Raw genomic sequence first — 25,002 nt, 5'->3', positions numbered from 1 at the left:
CCTGACAGGCAAGGAGTCAGAGTATGAGTAAGCTGGAAATACCTCATTCATCCTGTGATGGGCCACCTCACAGAAAAAGAGCAGATTCAAGGCTCTTCTGCACAGCAGCCTTAATGTACTTGTTTCTCATGGTAAACAATTAGGAAATTCCTGCCTGGATTTCATCCTGTATCCTAGCTTTGGCAACAAGACTGTTCAGACATGCATTACCATGATCCTCAAATGGTCAATCCTCTGGCAAGAAAGCAAGCACCCATCACTTTTCTATCCAAGGGCAGGTTGTTAAAGCCATATGATTTCCATTGATAAACCTGTATGAATCTACCTCTGTTGACTCCTCCTTGTACTTTTCATATAACTCAGTGAACCATGAGGAAAAGAATCCATTATTTTACTTTTCTTGTTGCTTAGGCCAGAAGGAGAAACTGGCAGAACTCTTTGTCAATTTTACCTCAGAAAGACTAAACCATCATTGGGGGAAGATTCTTTCACAAAGGGGAAGACACTTCAAAAATTGTCATAAAGGATAACTTCCAGTATCCAAGAGGATCAGAGATATTCTTGCCACCACACACAGTAGAGTTTTGGAGCAGAATTTTTGAAATGAAGTCCAGTGAATAAACCACACAGTGTCACTTCTGCCAGAAGAAGTCAGCAATACTTTGAGTGCAGAGCAAGAAAAGATCAGAAGCTACTTCACATTAGACCAGGCAATTGGAATATTATACATGATGGTCTTTGAGAAAGACCTTATGGGTTATTTTTTGTGAGGCAAAGAAGACATGCAGGTGAACCAGAGTGAGAGATAAAAAAGGAACAGGAAGAATTTTAATTGATATTTTTCTGTCTCTTGTGTTCAGTAGATTGGGACATGCAGAAAGATCACTGTGATTCAAAGTACACTTTCAAAAATTTCTTTCATTTATATTCTGCCCTTCATTTAAAGATTCCTTCATAGATTAAATGTATTTTAAAGTATGTTTAATACATATTGTTGGAGTCTAAGGTTATTGTATACAATAAGTTCTTTTTTGCAGCAAAATAACTATTGCATTTTATGTGGGAAAGTCATATTATACTCCATATATTTTAGTTAGAATTTTAGTCATTATTTAGAAAATACATATTTTCCATATCAGTAGGTATTAATGGACTGAATCCAAAATGATGGAGTAACCTGAAATGCTCTAATTGGTTTATGACAAGAATAGAAAAACCATCTTCTTTCAAATTCAGATTAGAGATTTCCCACATATTAAAGCAAATCAGAAAAACTGATTCTAGAAAATTTGTGATAGCTTCAGTCATCATAATAATATAAACATAGCTGCCCTTGAATTGCTCTTTCCAACAGCTTTTAATTCAGCTACTGTAAAATATAAATAAAATTCTTTAGGGTAATGTACAGTCATTGATATGTATATAACAAAAACTAAAAATTATGTACCCTTGCAGGAACACTTTACAGGGATCTAAAAGAGGTCCATTCCCATTTCAGAGGCTGTCTGGTGAGAGTTATATGCATAGCCTAGGTTTTCTGTGTATTTTTAATTTTATTTATTTATTTTTATTTTATTTTATTTATTTACTATTTAATTTTATTTATTGATTGATTTTATTTACTTTTATTATTTTTATAAATAACTCAAGGTGGCAAACATCCCCAATTGTTTTCTTCAAAACAATTCTGTGAGGTAGATTGGCCTGAGAGAGAATGACTGGTCCAAGGTCACTCAGATAGTTTTCATGCCTAAGGTGAAACTAGAACTTTTCTTGTTTTAATCACTAAACCAAACTGTTTCTCATTACCTTCTTCAGGATTGCAAAACCATTGCAACAGCCCAGAAAAATTGCTCTGACGAAACTGTTTTCTTCTTTAAAACTCCAAAACCAAATTCCATAGCAGTTTGTCAACAATCTCTTTCTGAAGCCCTGTGCTGCAAGACACTGAAGCTGAAAGTTGCTCTTGATCAGATTGATGCTCCAATTTTGCAAAACAGGTTGTGGAATCTTGAAGTTGCATTCTTCAAAGTCACAGGACTTCATTTTTCAAAAGCACACAGGACTTTAAAAGTCAAAATCAATTGCAGCCTCTGTCCAGACATCTGAGAACTTATATCCAAAATCCCCTTTACTAATTGATATATAACTGGCTGCCTTGAGAAGACTATGCTCTGCAGTTGTGAAACTATACCTCTTCTCAGTTGCAGATCATAGTTACCTTTACATGCATAAGTTTAATGTGTTGTTTTTTTAATCTGGCACACAAATTTTCTTGACAGGGCTAGTAAGAAGCATTCTCTAGTAGGGAACTTGTGGTCTGGTGGCATGGTGGAATCTCATGCTGAGCTACCAGAGGGGAAAATAAAGAGAAATCTTGAACAATTGCTGTGCAGGAAGTGGCCCAGGAGGGATCCTCCCTAATTTCTGTTAGCATTTATCATATAGTTATGCTGAGTATGCTTTAGTCTGCTGAGATTTTGTCCATGGGTGAACATGCAATAAAGAAACTTCTTGAGCATTTACATGTCATTCTTGGTTTCCCAGACCTGACAGCTGGAAACTGTAAGAATCCCTGGAGGAATCTCATTCCATAAAGGCAGGTACCATAAATGCATTTCCTGGGTCCTGCTACTGTTTAATCAAGGAAACAAAACAAACACTAATTGACAGTTCTTACTTGCCAGGCAGAAATCATGGAAGATAGGTAAGTCCCTCAAATAACTGGCCCTATTCCAGGTAGGACTATATTGGTAATAAACCAACAGCTTAAACTGCACATGAGCAATCAGTGCAGCTCATGAAGCAGAGGTGCTATATGGACATACCAAGCAAGCTTTTCAGTGTCCATGCATTCTGGACCAATTGAAACTTGTGTTGGATCCAAGAATAGTCTACGTGACAGAGGGCCTGGTTACCTCAGGGATTTCCTATAGTATCTACCGGGTGGATTCAATGTGGCAGGGTTGATCCCTTCAATTAGGTCCATCTATCAGGACCCAGGAAGCAAAACTTCTCTGTAACATAGCCTGCCCTCTGGAATGAGGTTCTTCATGAGATCCAAATCGCTCATACCCTGCTGGTGTTTGCCTGAAGATCTGGCTCTTCACTTAGGTCTTTGGTGAGGATAACTGAAACTCCTTTTGACCTAAGTTGCTTTTTTTTTTTTTGTTTCTACTTAATTGTTATTCTGCCATCTCTACTTTTTTTGTTTTATATGAATAGAATAGAATTCTTTATTGGCCAAGTGTGATTGGACACACAAGGAATTTGTCTTGGTGCATATGTTCTCAGTGTACACAAAAGAAAAGATACATTCGTCAAGAATCATAAGGTACAACACTTTAATAATAGTCATAGGTACAATAAGCAATCAAATCATACTAGGAAACAGTCAATATAAATCGTAAGGATACAAGTGACAAAGTTACAGTCATATAGTCACAAGTGGGAGGGGGTGGCTGATAAGGAGTGATGAGAAGATTAATAGTAATAGTAATGCAGACTTTGTAATAGTTGGACAGTGTTGAAGGAATTATTTGTTTAGCAGAGTGATGGCTTTCGGGGGAAAAACATCCTTGTGTCTAGTTGTTCTGGTGTGCAGTACTCTATAGTGTCATTTTGAGGGAAGGAGTTGAAACAATTTATATCCGGGATGTGAGGGGTCTGTAAATATTTTCTCAGCCCTCTTTTTGACTCGTGCAGTATACCTCAGTGGGAGGCAGGTTGATACTAATTATTTTTTCTGCAGTCCTAATTACTCTCTGAAGTCTGTGTCTGTCCTGTTGGGTTGCAGAACCAAACCAGACAGTTATAGAGGTGCAGATGACAGACTCTGTAATTCCTCTGTAGAACTGTATCAGCAGCTCCTTGGGCAGTTTGAGCTTTTTATTTTTATTGTCTTGTTTTTATTTATTTTTAAATAATTTGTATTTAATTTCAGATGCCCAGAATTACAGAGATCTGGCAGAAGGTAAATGTGTAAATAATATGTTTAGAGTCCAGTTCATAGCAAAATGTTGTTTAGATCATTTGATTTCTCATTGTAGAAATTAAACTGCATAAGAGGTTTTGAATTTCCTTCCTGAAATTTCCATGTCCTTGAATTAGGGTCAAAGCGTTTTACTCCCTCCTGATTTTTGTTGTTGGCAAGAAATGGCCTCTAATTAGATCCTCCTAGCTCGTGCATGCACAGCTATGGGAAACATGGCCTCAGATTGTGGGATAAAAGAACACTTCTCCAGCTCTACTTGGCACCGTAACAATCAAGCACTTCACAGAAACTATCACTTTTCTTATGATACAAATTTTGTAAAGAGGTACAGAAACAATATCCAAGATATGTCTGAGTTTAAATATCTTGCTCATAAATTGCCAGTAACCATTTTAGATTTTCACTTTGCTGTTCATACTTTGATTAAACTGCAAAGCCTCTTCAGGAATCCAAAATGCAGATTTTGGGACTGGTACATCTGGGCTGCAAAAATCCAGATGATCAAAGTTACAATTCTCTGTATTTCTTTGTTGCCATTTATTGTTTGTCTGGATTTGGAGCTCCTTGAATTTGTAATCCTATGGCAGCATCTGTAATCACTACAGGATTTGATAAAAAGAATCCTATACACCATGGAAATGTGTAAATATGTCCATATATGGAATTTGTTTCAGTAGATTTCAGTTTCCAATAGTGCAGCTTAACCACATTGAAAAAACAGAACCATCACTTGTAAACAAATAAGGGCAGCTACAAATATCTTAACCTCTTGCAGTTGTTTTGCATGTTGTTTTGCTGTGACACATTTATTAAAAAACATTTAACATGTTTTTTCTTAGTAGGAAATTCAACTATTTAAATATATTTGAGTAAATCAATATTATTCAGTAAAATCGTTTGTAGTGATGCTGATAGATCAAACAACTTCTTGTATATTTAACATTGCAACACATCTCTCAATTGCTTTCATAATAAGCTATTGCCTTTGTTAAGCAGAATAAAACCCTGAGTACAGCATAATTTATGCCAGCATAATTTTCTGTTAACCCCAAAATCTGAGAAATACACTTGAACGTAGCTGAGAGGAAGAGCCCCAATTCGTTTATTATGCATATATTTATTTTAAAAAATCAGAAAACAAATATTTCTAGAAGAATCACAATAACACCAACATTTAAACTGAAATAGTTTTTACACAATGTAAGAGATATAGATGTACATCCAAAAAAGAGTATATTTTAGAAGAAGCTTGAATAGTTTACAGTTAACAGAAAAAGGGGCATAATTTTAAAACTTTGCTTTGCATTCTGAACTAATCTATATAGATCACCATAATTAGGTCTAAATAAGCTTGACTGTTGAATAGCTTGAATTATTCTATAATTATTCTATAATTCTATAAGACATGGATTTTAACAATTTCTGTTATTTTATATCATATTAGTTTCAAACACAGTTTCATGTAACTACCTATTAACATTCAAGAATATATAATTCTTACAATATAAGTATATTTGATGTAATCTTTTCATTAACTATACAATTAAAGATGCATATCTTATCTTCCATGTAACTCAAATAAATATTCAATAGCTAACTTAGTCATAATTCCTTCCTAATTCTTTATTTTCATTTCCTCACATTTCAACTTTCTCCTTTTGATGAATACTTCAAAATGATGACTCTATGCAGGATGATAACGACTTCCTTTCTTCCGGAGAATAACCTTTTCAGGCAGAAATGGACTCTGAAAATCTAAGTGTCCAAGCTTGAAAAACTGCTTCCAGGTTTATTGTACTTCCTGCATGGAAGAATACTTTGTATCATGGCCCTATGGATGCAATCATCAAAGAAGAAGTAGATGAAAGGGTTTGTGCAGCTGTTGGCAAATGCAAATAGACCACCCAGTTCCATGCCCAGATAGACAATTTTATAGTAAAGGCAGAAAGATTGCTTCAATTCCAAGATGCTAGACATCAAAGCCAAGATTTTAAAAATGTTGAAAGGAGTCCATGAGAAAAAAAAAACAATTGCTACCATGAAGACAATTTTGATGGATTTTCTCAGTTTTTTGTCATGTTTCCCAAATTTCTGATAGTGCTCATAGAGTTTTTTAATTATGGAATAATGCAATGTTAATATGCTGAACAGTGGAATAAAGAAAGCCAAAGTTAGCAACATCAATGATCCAACCCAATTGTTGAATGTGGTTTCCTTGTCCACACAATAAGTATGGTTGTTGTATCTTTTCAACTCTCTGGACTGTAGAGTATGCAGCCCTAACAGGCAGGATAGTATCCAAACACTGATGCAAACAAGAATAGGATAAAGCTTTGTTCTAATTTTTTTAGCCATTGATGGGTACATGATGGTCAAGTACCGGTCACCACTCATCCAAGTCAGAAGAAAGATGCTGCAGTACATGTTGACTGAGATAACGTAGGAACTGCCTTTGCACAGAATAGAGCCAGATCTCCAAAGTCCTGAGGCTAGTTCCTTGTCTATCCAGAAAGGCAATGTGATAAGAAAACTAAAATCAGAAATTGCCAAGTTGACAATGAAGGTATCAGTAAGCCTCCATACATTTTGTTTGAAGATTAATACTCCTATCAGAAGACCATTGCCCACAGTCCCCACAAGAAAAATAACAATATAAAGAACACTCACAAAAATTTCCATATAAGGCAGCTTCAGAGTTTGGCAATTTTCTTCAGGAGTATCTGAGCTAAAAGAATAGAAGTAATCATAGCTGGGAGTTGTTTCCTCCATTTCAAAAATGATTTAACAGCTGGTTGGTGAAGGAGCAGATAAATTCTTTATTCTTGGCACAATAAACAGTGTTGCTCTTTCCTTTAATTTCTTCTAGATAACAATGACTAAGCAGCCACTTAAGTAGGAAACAGAATGTGAGAAGAACTGGTGGTTTCCTGAACCTAGCCATATTTATGTTTTTGATTTAAATAAGTGTTGTGGGTTTTGCTTGTTTAGTAGAAGATAAAACAGGTGAACTACTCAGAGGACCTTTTTTTTTTGGTAATGTTTACTTGCTCAATTTTCTTTCGCACTTCCATAGTTTTTGTTGACCAAGATATTCACATTTTTTTACAAAAACAAACAAGTATATATCTTTACATTTCACCCTGCTGTTAATGTTAATTTCAATTCTACAATAAATTCCCATAGAACATTTACCACACAGTGTTCAATCAGTAGCACTTTTTTTATCTTCTGACTTGATTTACAGAGACTTGTTCTTTTTAACTATAGATTTTCTAAAAAAAACTATAATGTTATTGGGTTTTTTATATTTATGATATAAATTACTGTTGTTTACTTTGTTTTCAAAGTCTCATATTTCCATCTGATTGACAGAATTTTGGGACCAATGTAGACTAATGCAACTCTGTGCTAGCCTTTGGATAGATTGGGCAACCCATGGCTCCAGAGCCGCATGTGGCTCTTTGACCCCTCTCCTGCAGCTCCCTGCCAACCCTGTTCCACGATCTGCTCTCTGCCCTGAGACACTGGCCTGACCTGGTCGCACAACCTACTCTCCTCCCCGAAAAGGCACGAGCCTCTCTGCAGAGTCACACAGCTGAAGCGCCCCTAGTGTTTTCTCCACACTGCCGCAAACGGCTGCTTTTTGTGATTCCACATCCTTCGTGGACAGCTCAGTGCCAGACGCGGTCCTCTTTGTGTCAGCTCAGGAAGGAGGGGAATGGGGAGGAGGAGCCACTGCCACCGGATGCAGGGAGGGAAGAGCTCCAGCTCTTCTGCACAGCGCAACCGGCTACTCACCTGAGTGAGGAGGGAGAGGGGGGAGAGAGTGGGACACCCATTTTCCACAGAAAACGCCAGGAGCCACAAAATCTGGGTAGGCATGGTTGGTGGGGGGAGGTCATGCGACTGGGTGGGTGTGATGTTGAGTTGGCCATGCCCACCCAAGTTTTGTGGTTCCCAGTGTTTTCTTTTCTCTGGGAAACTGGTCCAAATGGCTCTTTGAGTGTTTAAGGTTGCAGAGTGCAGGTCCCTGGGATAGTCAATGAGGTTTTTAAGTGACTAGATCCATCTACTAATGCAGCTCTGTGATAGCCAGTTAACCCATTAGCCAAGTTGTAGATAGAACAACAGGACCATTTTAAATTTCTTAGGAATTATAATCTATTGGGGACAAGGAGTCAAGCTTTTCTGTTGCAGCCTCCATTCTTTAGAACAGTTTACTACCCCATATCAGACTACCCCGCCACCCTCTTGTGTTTTAGAAAAGCCATTAAGCCTGGAATTTAAAGAAATGCCTAAAAAAAAGTACAGAGAAGAGCAACCAGGATGATTAGGGGACTGGAGGCTAAAACATACAACGAATGGTTGCAGGAACTGGGCTTGGCTAGTCTAGTAAAGAGAAGGACCAGGGGAGACATGATAGCGGTCTTCCAATATTTGAGGGGCTGCCACAGGGAGGAAGGGGTCAAGCTATTTTCTAAAGCTCCTGTAGGCCAGACAAGGAATAATGGATGGAAACTGAACAAGGAGAGATTTAACCTGGAAACAAGGAGAAACTTTCTGAGTGAGAACGATCAACCAATGGAACAGCTTGCCCTCAGAAGTTGTGGGAGCACCATCACTTGAGACCTTCAAGAAGAGATTCGACTGCCATTTGTCAGAAATGGTGTAGGGTCTCCCGCTTGGGCGGGGGGTTGGACTAGATGACCTACAAGGTCCCTTCCAACTCTGATTATCTGTATTATCTGTAAAAAATCTAGTGAAAACAACAACCCCACCCTGGGGTGTGTTTCAGTGTTTTTGATCTTGATTAGTTTCTTTCTTAGAAACCAGTTTCATTGTTATGTGTTATTTTATATGGTTTTTGTATTTTAATGTTTTATTAAAATAACTACAACTGATTTCTTTCAAGTAAGGATGTTTAGGATTGCTGGCTTTTAAGAATTGCATTTATTGATTAAGTGCTAAGAATAAAAAAAACTTGTTTTATGGAAATTCTTATTTCCAGCAGTTTCTTCTTTCTATAGCAGAATTATTCTTAATAACAGACAACATTTGCATAGGAATTCTATCCATCTAATTTTCAGCAGAAAATTCTGCTATTCATACAGTGAAAAAAATACTCCTGACATATATTAGCAAATTCAGAGAAATTTGATAGAAGAGAATATGTATAGTATATGTAACTCAGGATTGGAGTCCTTGATGTTCGCTGAACTTGATTGTTTGCTCCTGTTGTCTAACTAAACAAAACAATACAGGAACAAGTTTTTCTTAATGACCATTTTGATTGGAGTGAACATTCAGGGCTGATTACAATGAAAGCAACATCATGGGGATATAGCTATAAAAAGATGTCCCCAGAATTTGTGGCAGTTAGATGCAATTAACATTTTTCCTCTTGATCTGAAATGATCCTAGGACAGGCTGAAATGTGTAAAATCAAGGTTCTATTGCACATTATTAGGGAGAAAGGTTATGTGAAGGCAGGTGCATGGGAAGAGGCAGATACAGATTAGTAGTGGGAATCCTGCCAGTAATCTTTGTTATGGACATCACTTTGTGTCATGATCATGATGCTAAAACAAGTTACATATCTGTATCAGATGTCAGGATGCAAGGATCTAATGGCAAGATTAATGTCCCTTTGCTGGTATCTTTCAGTTTACCTGATCTTGTTGAGCCAAACTTGCCAATATTGTTTTCTGCCCACTGAAGGATAGTTAGCACATCAATTCATAAGGGAACCGCCCTGCGAATGAATTTATGTGCAGGCTCTGTCAGTTCCAAATGGGTATGTGGACAATAACTGTATTTCGTGCAATACAGTGCACGAAAATCTGCTACAACGTTTGTAAATCTAAGGGGTTTACAAATATTTTTACACTTAACAATGCCCTCATTTCCTCAGAAGAACTTTACCTGCTTTCCGCAACTCCCTTTCCGTTTGAATCGAACAATCCTGGCAGCGAATCTCTGATACCCGGAATGCATGAACGCACGCATTCATAAGTTAACAAAACCAATTGTTTGTCCTGGAGCGAACGTAAGCGGGTCGCTTTGCCTTCAGAACGTGGCAGCCAACAAAAAATTCGAACTACACTTCCCAGAGATCCTGGCGGCACAGGGGCGGATAAGCGTCTGCGAAGAGGCGCTTCCCGCTCTCCCAGCTGAGCTGCTTTTGGGGGTGGGGGGTGGAAACGACGCCGTGGAGTCGGGAGAACGATGGGAGGTAAGTGGAATTGGGCCCTACCGAGCCCTGATTGTTTCCCCGGTATTCCGAGGGAAGAATTTGTGAACGAAATAGTTAGGGGGACAGTGCAGAAGAGCCTTGAAACGAGACCCTGAAAGAGCTGCAACCTTTTATTGTATGAGGGGTCACTATCGCTAGATAGGAGGAAAACCGGGACCCCATATTGCTTAAGGAGTTGTCACATGCCTCTATGGAAGCTGGATAAAGCTTGCGGGTTTCTCTTTAGCCATCTCAACCCGGCAGTTAGTTTATTTATTTCAACCCCTAAAAGATTCCCTTGAATAAGTAAGATGCCTTCAAATTTCCTATGCAGTTAATATTTTCATCCTGCACATATTTGCTAAGAACTTTCACTTCGTTGCCTTCAGAGATATAAGTTGCATTGTGGGAAAGCACAAAACTGGGCATTGGGGGTTTAGAAATGGGTGCATTTTGGGTTTAGAAATGGGTGCATTTTGGTTGCCATACTCTTCGGTATTCATCTCAGGGAAAAAAGGCTTGAAAAATACCATAGAAATGGCGTGAGAATTTGTTTTTCTTAATTCAGATACTGGTAGTGAATTCCCACAAATGTTTTTTTTAATGAAAACAAAAAAGAAGAAGTGATGGACTTTGTGCTCTTCCCTTTAAAAGTCCCTGCCCTGAGTTGATATGATCAAAGAGTTGTTGTCCCTACAGGTCAAATGTCTTTCAATAACATATGGGCCCTCCTAATTAAATTCTTCTGTAGGTGAAACTAATCGCTTGATTCTTTTTGAGCCATTCATACAACAACAAGAAGAAGAAAAAGCAGGATCTGGTTCTTTTGTATTGATGTTTTGAAAAAAAAATTAAATTGTTTCCATTATATACTTAAATTACATATTTACTAATTGTATTTCCACTAAGAGTGTTCATGTCTACATACACACCCTTAATGTGGCAAGGAATGAATATAAATATAAAAACAAGTTTGATTTGATTGTGATGAAAGATTGAGGAAAGATACAAAGAGACTAACAATGAAGATGAATGGGCATGAAAGAAAAGGAAGGAAATGAAACAAACAAAAATAAAGGTAGAAAGGTTGCAGGAAAAGAAACCATGTGTCCTATATAAAACAATAGATTAATCTTCCAACCGAGTAAATGGAAAGTGGATATAAAGGAAGGTAATGTAGACCTGTTTGGAGCACAGTGAAAATAATAAATGTCAGAAGCATGTGTTGATTCATACCAAATAAACAATAAAAGAAAGATTAAGAGAAACACTAGACAAAAAAATTCAGAGGAGAATGATTGCTGCAGAAATTAGAAAAGAAAAATACTTGTTCATAGAAATGCTTGTTGCAGAAATTATAAAATAAAGATACTGTATAATGTATAGATAGGGAAATATATCTGCAAGGAATTTAGTTAAGATTTAAGAGGAAAAGAAAATGCAGGTTGAGAGGGAGGAGTGAGTTAAAAAGACTAAAGTGAATGCAATTAAAAATAAAAGCTGAAGTGGTTTGGGATGAAAAAATAGGAGGAAGGAGTATTATGTGTCTTTGGTGCCTGGCAATATTTATAAAGTAATAAAGGCAGGATAAAAATCAAATTTAAAAAAAAATCAAGGAATACTGGAAAGAGTATTGAAAAGAAAGTAAAAACTGATGTTAGAATGTTGCATAATAGTAAAACTACAATTGTTGATGGTGTAACTGGAGAAATTTTAAAATATGGAAGTGCTTTATTCACAGAGTGACTCTTAAAGTTATTTAATGTATATGTCAGGATTGAATCTGTGCTTGATGATTGTAGGCGTGTGCTCTTATTCCTCTCTAACATAAAAAGAAAACTGGATGGAATTAGTTTTATTAAAAGTGCTTGGAAAAGTATTTGGCAAATTCTCATTGAAAATAAGAAAATTTACTATATTTTGGTTGATTTAGAAAAAGTATATGATAAAGTGAAACAATTTGTTTTGTGGAATAGCTTCTTTAAATATAGAGTTGAAAATTAGTTGCTGAATGTAACAAAAGCAATGTATGGTTGTTCCTTTATTACTATGAAAGTAAAACATGCATGAGAATAAATGGCATGCTTAACAAATAGCTTAGTATTAAACATAGAGTAAGACAGGGTGTAGAATGACTGGTTGTTTAATGCATTTATGAATTATGTATATGGTTATGCTCATATTAGAATTGCATTGGTTGGAGATTTGAATAGGCATGTATTTTTTGACAAAGATAACATCATGTTTACTGAAAATCCAAAGTATTTTCAGTAGATGATATGTGATGTGATAATGCGATGCAACAAAGAGTATACATTTGAGAGCAACTACATTAAATATCAAGAAGTTGTATTTGATAGGGAAAGTGGAATGAACAATTGCAAATTATATATACAATTCAAAGAGGAAGATCAAATACATGCTTTTGTGTTTCTTGATAGACTGCTTTCTAACAATGGGGAAATGGATGGAAAGATTTTAAGATGTGCTGGTAGAAAGTGTTTCTGTTGTACATTCTCCATTAGGAAGAATAAATGAATGAATAAACAAATGAATGAATGCTAAAATAAGTTAAAATAGCTTAAGAATATGCTATTGTTCTTTTTTATATGGAAGAAAGACTTGCTTAAGTCAGGAGAAACTTAAGTTCAGTGAAGTGGATATGGGATGCTATATATATGTGGTAAAATAAGAACAGAGAGAGTCAAGAATGAGAGGGTGCTAAATGAATTTATATTGGATGCAGAGGTTAGTTGTTACTATGAAAGAAGTGTGTTGCTTGGTCATATTGAGAGACTGACTCAGGACTAAATTTCAGAATAAATATAGGAAACAATAGTAAATGTGTCAGTAAGAAGAGGAAGGCTGAGAAAGTTGTGGTTGGATGGAAATGATGATACTGTCTAAAATCGATAGGTGAGAAGGTCAAGGGAAAAGAACCAACAATGAAGCACTGTTTGTACTGTCTGGATGTGATGAAAGCAAAGATAATTTGCAAAGACACAAAAGTATAGTGTTGGTATAAATACATTTAGGCACTATTTCCCTTTTCTTTTTCTTAGCCTTTAACTTCTTTGGGTACTATTTCTTACTCTCTTTCTCCACTCTGCATAATGCTACTTACCCAGAAAGGAAGGAGCACAATAAGTACCAAAAGTGGACTGATTGGAAGTTTGGATTTGGCGTCATCATGAGAATGTATTTGTTAATAGCTTTGCTAAATATCAGATGATTGTTTTTCTCCCCCTTTTTCTCTGAGATCTCAAACCACCACAGTAAAAGGCATCATACGGAATGGATTCAATTTATAGTGAATGATTTGCGGGGCATTTTTTAAATTTTTGTATCTGCATATATTTTTTTTGCAAAGCATTTTGCAATGCGTTCTTTTTTCACTACAAATATAAAGCCTGCTCTCGGTACAGTTCTTTGCCCCCAGTTAATATGTGAGTCATGTTTTATTTATCAAAGTATTTTGGAGACTACTCTGAGCCAGCCGTCAAACCTGAATAGACCTGTTTGGAGCCCTTTGGGCTTTTCAGCTGTATCTATTGCCAATCTAGTGGAGAAGGATTTACTCTCAAATTAAGTTTCCATTATTTCCATTATTGTTTAGCTAACACCTGGATGCTTTCAAGATCATGTATTTTTGTCTTCTGTTTAATCATGTCTGAGGAGACTGCCTTAGAAACTGCCTAAATAATTCCTTACCATTTTCCACAATATTTTTCAGAAATGGTTTGCTTTGCCTTTCCTAGGGCTATGAGAAGTGACTGGCCCAAGTTTACCCAGCTGCTTTGTGCCTAAGGTGGGACTAGAACTCATGGTCTCCCCATTTCCAACTTGATGCCTTTACCACTACACCAGGCTGTCTCTCTTGATCATGTATTAATAGTAGTGTATTTATTCAATTGGTAGTTGAACCATCCCTCCCAGATAATGACTTGAGATTGATGAGAAAAGCAGACATCATAACTGCCATCGCTTTCCTGTTGAATTATAATTTGAACTCTAAACAGGTCTTCTTCCTGTTTTCTGTTTCTATTTTCAATCTTTCTCCTCATCTCATGTAACCCCCTTTTTTAAATAAAAAAAATGACTCTAGGCCAGTCACTCTCTCAGCCCAACCCATCTCACAGGGGTGTTGTTGGGAAAAGAGGAAGAGGAAGGAGTATTACATATGTTCACTGCCTTGAGTTACTTATAAAGTAATAAAGGTGGAATAAAAATGTAATAGGTACATACATAAATTAATAAATATTCCACTCCTTCCCCCAACATCTGTTGTGTAAGGTTTGCAGAATTCTTTTTATGCAAAATTCTTGCTGTGTCCATGGAGGGAGATATTAGCTCTGTTTTATTAGAATGCTACCTGCTGTACCTTGTGGCCTCTTCTCTAGGTGTCTCCTTTTGATGTTTGAATAATTTAATAGTCTTTTTGGACTATTATAACTTCATGTAATGTAAAATGTGAAAGTTACTCTGAAGATCACCTAAAAGAGGATAACTGGAAAGATCTGAATATTTTTGCTAGCACTCACACATTAAAGTTTGTTGATGCAGATTTTTCTTTTGTTTCCCTTTTATTGACAGTAACTGAGATACCATGATGGATAACCGTTTTGCCACCGCTCTGGTAATTGCCTGTGTGCTCAGCCTTATCTCTACCATCTATTTGGCAGCCTCGATTGGCACAGATTTTTGGTTTGAGTACCGTAACCCATCACCTCCTGAAAATAATAGTGAAAGTAAAGCCACTTGGGATGAACTTTTTGGTGAAAATGCAGATGAAAACTCTTACACAGAAGCCCTCTTTCGGTGGAATGGCACCATTGGGCTATGGCGGAGATGCATCACGATGTCTGAAAACTCTCATTGGTACAATTCACCAGGTAAGCTTGCACTAAAGAGGTTCTGCAATGTATCTTTCTCTATGCTAGAGTGTATCTTTTGTCCATTAAGATATTTCTTCTTCTAAGTGTATCACTACTTTTTTAAAAAATGGGTACGATATGGGGAACTGGGAATGTTTTAACAATCTCATATCCTGCTCAACATTTCATCTCATATACAGTTTTTAGGGGAAAGTGTTTAATATATGCAATTGGCAACTGCTTTTTTTTCTTGCTAACATTAGAAGACAGAAAAAAATGAAGAAAAAACAGGTATAGATTTAGAATGTACAAAATATTACAATCCTCGATTTATGACCGCTCATTTAATAATGGTCCTAAATTACAGTGGCCTCAGAAAGGGTGCTTTATAACTTTTAAAGTATTTTCACCACTGCCCCGAGGTCATTTGATTGTGATCTTAGTGCTTGACAACCTGTTCATACTTGTAACCCCACAATTATGTGATTGCTATTTGTAATCTCTGCTGACTTCCCCAGAAAGTCAGTGGGGAAGCTGGCAGGGAAGGTTGCAAGCGGCTGGTGCCTGCCAGGAAGACTCCCTCACTGCTGCCACCATATGGGGCTGAACCCCTCTGGCAGACAGCCCTATACATTCTCAAAGAGCTGCCTGTTGGAAGGATTCAGCCCCATGCAGAGCTTAATAGTACTCTTAATTCTAAATAATACTCTAATAAGTTAGAAAATAGTGATCTGCCAAAATGAACTGCATAAGTTACAACAAAAACCTGACTTAAAATTTTAAAAATAGAATGAGAACATAATTAAATAATATTTTACTAAATATAATTAATAAAAAGATTTGAAAGTTAAATTGGATTCTTTGAAAGCTTACATTAAACATGCTGTAACATCTAAGCTGAAATCAGAGGATAAGTATGCAGCATATCAAACTTTATATTCAAATTAAAAAAATCTAATTACAGAGACAGAAAGTGGTGGCCAAATTGCAAATAGCAAAAAGAAAATTGCATTAAAACAAGTCAAATTATTCCAAAGGAATACCAGTAGATTAATTAGAGAGAAAAATTTAAAGATAGTTTGGAGAAGAGGATATTTGGAGACAACGCATATTACAAAATGTATAGGTCAGCAAAAGGCAAACAAATTAAACAAATGAGTCCAAAACTTATACATTCAACTGATTTATTGAGGAAAATGATCTAAAGCTACTTATTTTTGTGGGCCAAAAGTATGAACCTCTAGGATTATTAGTTCATTTGAAGGAAAAATTAGAAGCAGATGTTTCAATCAATGGGATAATAATCAAGTGTGAGTGTTGGAGATCCTGCTTTATTTAAGGAATAGGATTCTGGATATTCACAACACAGGTATATGGAAGTGTGTCATGGCTTGAACAAATAAGATTTCTGATGGCCTCCAAAATAGTTGTGATGTTCGCCAGGCTGGAAAATGATTTGAAAAGCCAGAATAGATGTGATTTATCAGGAGCAGAGAAGAAAAGAGAAAGAAAAAGGGTGTTTATAAGCCAGGTTGTATTTAAATAATAGGTTAGGAGAAGTAGAAGAAGAAGGAAGGCAGATGGGTATAGATTTCCATTTAATAGGTTATCTGTTTGTTTGTACCCTGTCTTTATTATTTTATAAATAAGGCAATGAACATATCCTATACACCTTCCTCCTCCTGTTTTCCCCACAACAAACTTGTGAGGTGGGTTGGGCTGAGTCAGAGTGACTTGCCCAAAGTCACCCACCTGGCTTTCTAGCATGGTGCCTTAACCATTAGACCAAACTGGCTCTCTCAAGAGAGATCAACTTAGATTTCAAGAACTGATATTAAAGCATCTAGAAGTTAATGGAAGATAGAGAATGAATATATAGGATCCCTATAAATACCTGTTCACCAATGCCTTTTTATTAAGTTCATTCAAAATATTATTTAAATTCCTGAATTGACAGTTTCTCTGAAGGTATGAATTTGGACCAGTTCAAATGATGGACATTGCTATATTGCTCCTTTGATTTGTAATCAGCTAATTACCTAAATTTTGTTGGCTCTTCCAAACTATGAAATCTAATTCAGGAAGGAGCCAGGAAGGGAAATTTTATGATGGCAAGAGCTGTTACAAGGGCCTTGGATAATATGTGGTCTTTCATGAATAACATCAAAAGAAACAAACATGACTTTGGATAAGGACATGCTACTGCCTACTTTGTTATATGGAAGTGAAAGCAGAAGAAATATAAAAATAAGTTGAATTCATTGAGAATGGAGTGCTTAGGGTATAGGGCAAAATAAGAAGTAGAATGAAAAATGAATGGGTGTTTAATAAATATAGAGAGTGCAAAATTGAAGTATGAAAGACACATTTTGAAATGGTTTGATTATATAATAGAATGAATGAGGACTGAATCACAAAACTTATATTAGAAGAGTGAATAGGTCAAAGAAAAGAAAGACTGAAAAAAAATGTGGTTCAATGGAATTGAGGTCAATCCCCCAAAAAAGTAAGGCCAGATGTTTAAAGAACAAAAAACCATTTATGAATTAACTGACTTTGTGAAAGCAAGACTGGTTTTTGCAATAGAAATATTTGAAGAGATAATTACTTACTTAGTTATTGAATTTATATTGCTGCCTATTCACCCATGGCGACTTGAGCCGGCTTATGGAATGTAAAACCATATTTAAAACAAAAAACAATAAAAACTAACAAAAACAATCAAATAAATTAATAAAGTACGATAGAACAAAATCTGGGGAAAAAATAAATCACCCCCCAACTTCCACCCCCCCACCTCAATTACAGCAGATCACAAAAACCATTTGATGGGCTCCATCCTGCTCTGGGTTCCCCAGGCCTGCTGGCAGAACCAGGTCTTCAGTGCCTTTCAGAACAGTATTAGAGAGGGGACCATTCTAATCTCTGGGGGGATGATGTTCCAGAGAGAGGGAGCCACCACGGAGAAGGCCCTTCTTCTAGGTCCCATCAGGTGTATCTTCCTTAGGATGGGACCCACAGCATTCCCTGCCTCCCTGCTCTGATGAGTCGGGTAGATGTGACCGGCAAGAGATGGTCCCTCAGATAACCTGGTCTCAAGCCATGAAGGGCTTTAAAGGTGACAACCAACACCTTGAATTGCACCCAGAAGCAAATTGCAACTAATGCAGCTCCCGCAAGAGAGGTGAAACATGTGCACACCAGGGTCTGCACAAAACCATGGTGGCCACTCCATTTTGCACCAACTGGGGGTTCCAGATGTTCTTCAAGGGCAGCCCCATGTAGAGCGTGTTGCAATAATCAAGATTGGAAGTGACTAGGGCATGAGTGACTGTGAGTAGAGACCGTTGGTCCAGGAAAGGGCGTAACTGTACACAACCCGCAGTTGCGCAAAGGGCCTCCTGGCCACGACTGCCACCTGCTCTTCGAATGGATATAGTGGATATAGTGGATAGTCTTGGTGTAAACTACTTTTAGCTGTAAAAGTAAAAGTAAAAACTACTTTTTTTCTTGCCTTTCTGTGGTTTAATATATTTCACTCCTTTTCTCTACCTTGTGTAATAGAAATATTTACATTAGGCAATAATATAAATAAGATAAATGTTGCATTTATGATTTTTTAAAATACAAATCAGCCATTCAACAATGCTTATTCCATCTTTCATAATAGAAATAACACTAACATTTGAGGAAAAAGTTATGTTTGCATAGCAAGCAGGGATAAAAGGGAAAGAGTATTATGTGTAAGAATTGATATATTGTAATCCTATGTTTTCTTTGATATCTAACTTATTAAAAATATTTTTCCTCCTGAATATGCCTAAAATTGTACAGCATCAGGATTTCAGAGATGAGATAGTCTCAGGACAATTAGAGAATTTTCTGATAGTTGTGGGGGACTTCATTGCAAATTCACTTTTTTATTTGTTAGTTTTATACCTTGCCTTTTATTCAGAGGGGATGATAATGATGTATGTAGCGCTTCTTCCTTCTATTTTTCCCCACAACAACCATTCTCCAGTGCGCTGAGCAGAGAATCCAAAGAATGGGTTAACTCCGCCAAATGGCCCAAAGATACCAAATGAGTTTCCATTGCACAAAGTCACCTGGGTTCCAATCTTTAACTGCTACTGTATGCCAAAGAGGCTCTCATTGAATCATGATCTGATTATTTTATTTCTTGTCAAAATGGATGATACTGACAGGAGGTAAACCAACTTGTTTAATCATAGGGTCTTGAAGTTATCTTACTAGAATGTACTAAAATCAGTTTTCAGATTGTACAATACTGCATACTTTTTATTGAGGTAAATTTTCTTCATGTTTTTTTAACAAAGGGGACTTAATTATTTTTGTTACATATGCAAAAGATTTTTAGTATAAAATTTGTCTTGGCTAAATCACTGTAAGAAACTTAATTCATTGGTGCAGCCAGTAAGTAACTGAGTCTTCATCTATGTCTTCTTGTTCACAGTCTGGAAAAGAAAGACAAGCTCTCTTACTTTTTCGGTTATCAGTGAATTAAAAATTCTCTTTGCATCTGTAGAAGTAGCTACTGTTATTAAAAGCTGGATTATTACTCCATTAGTCTCTGAAGCCAAATGATTAAATGTCTCCTACCAGCTCACTAGTATAGCTTACTTTAAAACCTGATCAAGGTCACCTTTAATCCTGAAATTCATTAAAGTGTGTTGTTACAGAAGATGATTGCAGAGTATCCATATCATAGTCAACTTCTCTTCTCAGTAGTTAAGGATTGATCCTGGAGGAAGAATTGAAAGAAGACCGATCTTGTTTGTTTGTTTTTAATGCCCATAATTTAACTCTGTAATTACATTTTCTTTTCAAGGTTTCAATCAATTCCTTCCAAACTTCAACACCACCAGCAGTAAAACAGGTATTTTTCAGTACTTTGTTCTATTCAATGGAAACAAACTTGAGGACAGTCCACATACATTCATCATTCTTTTTAGCCCTGTGGGGAGAAACTCGTCTATGACCATTCTGTTTCTTCATGATTTACGATTAGGCCAATTCTTGACCTAGTGTTCTATCTGGCATCTTAACAAATAATTAAGTTGGTTCCTCCTGCTTTCTTCTCATTATTGCAGAATTATTTTGGAAATTCACAAAATTAGTCTTTTTTTCTGGGCACTGAAATCTCTCTCAACATCAAATAAGCATTATAGCCATATCTTTTTAGTTTTAAGCTTTCTTCACTTTCTTCTTACCTTCTTAATATATATTTGTTGCATTATTTGTAATAAGGCTGTCTACTTGAATTTGAAATTCTTTTCAGCTCTAGTGCTGCTACATCTCGGTATTTAAATACTATATGCAATTCTGATGTGTAATTTATCTAAGAAAGGAAAATATTCTTCTCTTGACACACAAACTGGATTGGGTGGGTTTTATTCCATCTATCACTGCTAGATTATTGGTATACTTTTCTAAAAAAATTTCTATAGTTTATAAAATTACCCTTAAATCCATTCTTTATTGTTGGGTTGAGCCTCTTATGAATAACACTCATGTCACTCAAATTAATGTTGTTAATCCTACAGGAGAATTTGTGGCCTATAAACAGAACAGTTTTTAAAATTTTCTTTTGCTTTATTTTAATTGGTTCTTATTGTAAACACAATTTCCCTATTCTCCAAACATTAAAACTTTTTAACATTTTTGGGCAGTTTTTCCCCACATACGTGATGTGACTAGAACTCTCTTATCAGTCAATGGCAGGATATTCTGCATGGTAAAAGTGGAAAGAATCAAAGTCTTGTATTTTGGGAATAGATCATCCAAAATAAATAGATCAATGTGTTTAATTAAGTTGATGCTGTTAATTTAGTATTACTCACAGTGCATCATTACAAAGCTGTAAAAGAAATAGACACTTTCTTTGAAGTTCAGTTTCAGGTGTCTGATAAGTTAAGAAGCCAACAAAAAACGGTGTCCAGGTTAGACAAACAGTTATGGAAATGAACAAGTTAGTCATATGATCTTTGACTAATTTGAAAATCCTGTATATTCAGGCAAGTATCTTGAAAGGAGAAGAAATTCTTATGATGCTATTTTGTTTAGATAATCAAGTCTTGAATTCTTTGTAAAAATATTTTTCTTTCATATTCATGGCTTGTGATAAATACTCCAAAGTAGAATCTTGTATATTATTGTTACCATAATAGATTCCCTCTTTTAATCCTTCATGCTAGATAGATATATTTAAGATATATTTTGGGGGACAATACTAGTATATTTGTCTGATTCTTGTTTCATTTCTTCTGCATTTCATATTCTGAGACTTCTTATCCATATCTACTTTACCTCTTTACTGTTCTTTCACTTTTGCAACTTTTAAAACAAGAAAGCTGATGACTTGCCTGACTGTTATGTGGATTTGTACTTCCTATCCAGGTGATTAGGAGCCTCCCTCCACATAGTTATAAAATGTAACATTCATAAAATATAATGAAGAAGTTAAGATAATTCCTTGTAATATATTGGAGCTAGGTTCATTTTCTCAAATGTATTTTAGGAAAATTCTAAATTCTTATTTTAAAAATCATGTGTGTTTAAACATTTATTTTCTTTTTTCTTTTTCTTTTTTCTTTTTGTTATTTAAATCCAGTTTTTGAATAGATGTGCATAGAAATGTGTTGTAGAGGCCAACAAAATATTAGAATGCCAAATGAAAATCCAAGAAAAGTTATCTCTACTTTCAGAAAAACACATTTTGCAAGGCACTAAAACTAATCAAAAAGATAATAGTTTGAAAGCCATCAAATAAGTTTTCTCTTTTTAAAACGATGACACCTAAAGCTAAATTACATTTAAATCACTGATTAGTTTTAGGAATCCTTTCTGGCTGGGGGAGTGCAAAAGGGATGTTCAGATTTATAGCAATTAATTGAAATAAATTTAGAACATTTTTTTAATCATCTGGCTTGTGTAAACACTTGTATCTTAAAATTCCAAAAGAGTTTTCTTGTTTCTTTATTAGCATATCAAAATTTTTTGCAACTCTCTAAAGTAGGAATGAAGTACATTTGTAACTCTAGGGCCATGTAAGACTTCTAGTTCATTCCAAGTGGCTTCTGGTATGATTTCAAAACTTGTTTCAAGTAATCAGTTCAGATCCTTCATAAGATTCATCAACCCTTGGCAATTTCCTGGGTTGGGGGAAACAAAAGGATGTTAGAAAAAGAATAAAAATCAAATGCACAAAGAATGAAAAGAGGGTATGAAAAACAGAATGAGTGGCTCTGGCCCAACCAGTTTTTCTTCAGCATTGCCTACCAATTGGCATCTATCCTGAATGCATTACTTTTGAAGGATCGTAGGCCTCAAAATTAAAATATTGTCCATCCCTACCATAAAAGCATTCTCAGACAAATCTGTTTATCCTTATGCCGACTCAAGATCATTTAAAGTAGGAACAAAGGACCTTATCTATTTATTAATATATATATATATATGTATAAAAGGTTGATGGTCAAACAAAAATCACGGCCTAATACAAGTATCTATTTCATTCTGAAAGGTGAGATGGTCACAAAGTGCGTCAGTTTTTCTCTTTCGGATCAGTTCATGGAAAAATACACTGATCCTGGGAATCATAATACTGGCATTGATCTGAACCGAACCTGTGAGTATTTTTGGGTTTATTTATTGGAAATAAATAGCTTAAATGTTTTTCTCTCACAAAGGTAAATGGCAAGTAGGCTTCCATCAATGAATATATGTAGAATTGCATAGTCTAGTATTTTCTAAAATGGGCAAAATGCAGGAAGATGACTAAATCTCCTCATCTTTTAGCAATCTCACTGTTATGATTTTAGTCACATGAGAATGATAGATTAATGCTAGAGAATGTCTAAAATCTCCAAAGATTTTAATATCTTTTTCTATAATTTGAATTCTTTTTAATGGTATCTGAAGAGGTTGTAGGTGTTATGTGATACATAGTAGTTTTGTAGTTACTGGTTAAGAATTTCAAAAATAATGCCATTTTATTTAGTACTTTAGTGCAAAATAAGACTAGAGTTTTGAAACTCTTGTCAAGAAAATGACAATATTAGCGGTTCTGATAAGAGCAAGTAGAAAGAGCACGTTACAAAGATAGCTTGCTGGTCTAGCTTCCCCATCCCTTATGAAAGAGATGGGTGAAAGGGTATTGCTGCTTCAAACAACTCTGAGTGCTTCAGGGTTCAAAATTTAGGATGAGGCTGAATGGGCAGGAAGGATAGCTTGGAAGGCCAAACATCCTCTGATATCACTGTATTATATCAAACAATGGCATAACCTAATGATGCTCATTTCTTTTAGATCTCTGGCGGTTGCAGTTTCTCCTGCCTTTTGTCAGTTTAGGACTCATGTGCTTCGGAGCACTTATTGGAGTCTGTGCTTGTGCTTGCCACAGTCTCTATCCTGCCATTGCCACTGGAGTTCTCCACTTCCTAGCTGGTGAGTCCTCTTGGGGAACATCTCCTGCATGAAACATGGATGCCTTAATAATACGAGGCAAGTGTTTCTTGCTCTGAGCTAACTGTTGTTTGATGATTTTTCACCAGGTTTGTGCACACTGGGTTCAGTTGGCTGCTATGTAGCTGGAATTGAACTGCTCCATAAGAAACTACCTCCTCCTCCTGTGCAAGGCCAATTTGGCTGGTCCTTCTGTCTGGCTTGTGTGTCAGCACCTCTGCAATTCATGGCTGCTGCCCTTTTCATCTGGGCTGCCCGCACAAACCGGAAAGAATTCACACTTTTGAAAGCGTACAGAGTGGCATAAGACCCTCATTTTTCCTCAATTCTCTTTTTTTCATAACTTTTTTTAAAACTTCCTTGCTGTTTTTTTTATTAGTTATTTATCTGTTTCAGAGAATGCATGCTTCTAATTACATTTAATGAAATGGCTTGGAATTAAAGAGACTGGGAGGACAGATTATGAGGGATTGCTTTTTCTTGCCAGAGATCTATATGATCTCAACATATTTTTGAAGTACATCTGACATAACTATATTTTCACATATAAACTTTATCTGCAAAGCAAACTAATAGGATCCTTAGAGAATGAAAGGTCTTGATGAAACTAACATAGACAGAATGTGTATCAGATAAGCCAAGACCACATTTTTCACAGTGGTAAATACTCAGCCTCCTTAAAGGTTCTGAAATAGTTTTGTTCCCATCTTCAGACCTATTACTGTGTCTTTTTCCATCTATTTGGTCCAGATTGTTATAAAATGGTTGACAACTGTGGAATGTTTTAAGTATTGTGAAATGATTATCAAGATTATGTGTGCATTTCTCTCTCTCTTTTGTAATAGAAGCATCCATAACAAAATTTACTTTCTAATTTGACAAATATATCTGTATATAAATCTGACTTTTTAAATATTTTATTTATGCAATACTACATTTTGTAGAATTATTATTCATGTCATCTAAATGAACAATTTTGTTTTAAGAAAATAAATCTGAGCTAAGACTCATTAATTTTACTGGAGTTGTATGTGCCTGATGATAGAAGAAAATGCATGTCAAATAACAGTTCATTTTAATGCATCTACCCTTTTCCTTTTCAAATCACTTGATAAACATGGGGGGAAATGAAGAGTGCATTGATTTTGCTTCAAATGATAAAACCAAGATTATGAAAAAATACACATTGAGTAAGAAAATTTATACAATGCTTCCAAGTTTATCAATATTTGTACTAGAATCTTTACTAATAAATAGCTACATTTAGGATGTACCTTGCAAAGACTGCGTCCATCCTTGCAGCTTGAAATTAAAATATATTTTTCTTATTTTATACAGAGGACATAAAACGTGTATGTGTGTGCAACAACACTTTTTTAAAATACATTGTGGGAGAAGGGAGAGGTGGAATTATTCCT

The 25,002-nt window shown here is 35.8% G+C and overlaps 2 protein-coding genes and 1 long non-coding RNA gene across 4 annotated transcripts; 2 read left to right on the top strand and 1 right to left on the bottom strand.

Annotated features, from left to right (window-relative positions):
- Positions 1-1,450: 1,450 nt before the first annotated feature.
- Positions 1,451-2,519, top strand: LOC148130424 (uncharacterized). The gene is made up of 2 exons (XR_015749777.1): positions 1,451-1,508; positions 1,819-2,519. It is a non-coding gene; the product is annotated as an uncharacterized LOC148130424 (long non-coding RNA).
- Positions 2,520-2,906: 387 nt separating this feature from the next.
- Positions 2,907-10,024, bottom strand: GPR15 (G protein-coupled receptor 15). Its single transcript, XM_026681780.2, has 2 exons — positions 9,917-10,024; positions 2,907-6,719 (listed from the first exon to the last, which is right to left on the bottom strand). The coding sequence occupies exon 2, from the start codon at positions 6,671-6,673 to the stop codon at positions 5,750-5,752; it is 924 nt and encodes a 307-aa protein (XP_026537565.2). The 5' UTR covers positions 6,674-6,719; positions 9,917-10,024; the 3' UTR covers positions 2,907-5,749.
- CLDND1 (claudin domain containing 1) lies at positions 9,980-24,598 on the top strand. Of its 2 annotated transcripts, XM_026681781.2 has the most exons (6): positions 9,980-10,226; positions 14,820-15,118; positions 19,950-19,997; positions 22,644-22,748; positions 23,429-23,566; positions 23,674-24,598. In XM_026681781.2, the coding sequence occupies exons 2-6, from the start codon at positions 14,833-14,835 to the stop codon at positions 23,889-23,891; spliced, it is 795 nt and encodes a 264-aa protein (XP_026537566.1). In that variant the 5' UTR covers positions 9,980-10,226; positions 14,820-14,832; the 3' UTR covers positions 23,892-24,598. The 2 variants fall into 2 exon arrangements, with proteins under 2 accessions (XP_026537566.1, XP_026537567.1); XM_026681782.2 differs by lacking the exon at positions 19,950-19,997 and having other exon boundaries at positions 10,113-10,226.
- The last annotated feature ends 404 nt before the right edge of the window (positions 24,599-25,002 follow it).

This window comes from Notechis scutatus, chromosome 5, assembly GCF_049901735.1.
Source record: "Notechis scutatus isolate UNSWTSFEM ecotype Mainland chromosome 5, rNotScu1.2, whole genome shotgun sequence".
Lineage (NCBI taxonomy): Eukaryota > Metazoa > Chordata > Lepidosauria > Squamata > Elapidae > Notechis > Notechis scutatus.
Note: the sequence above shows the minus strand (reverse complement) of the source record. Positions and strands in the feature narration are given on the sequence as shown.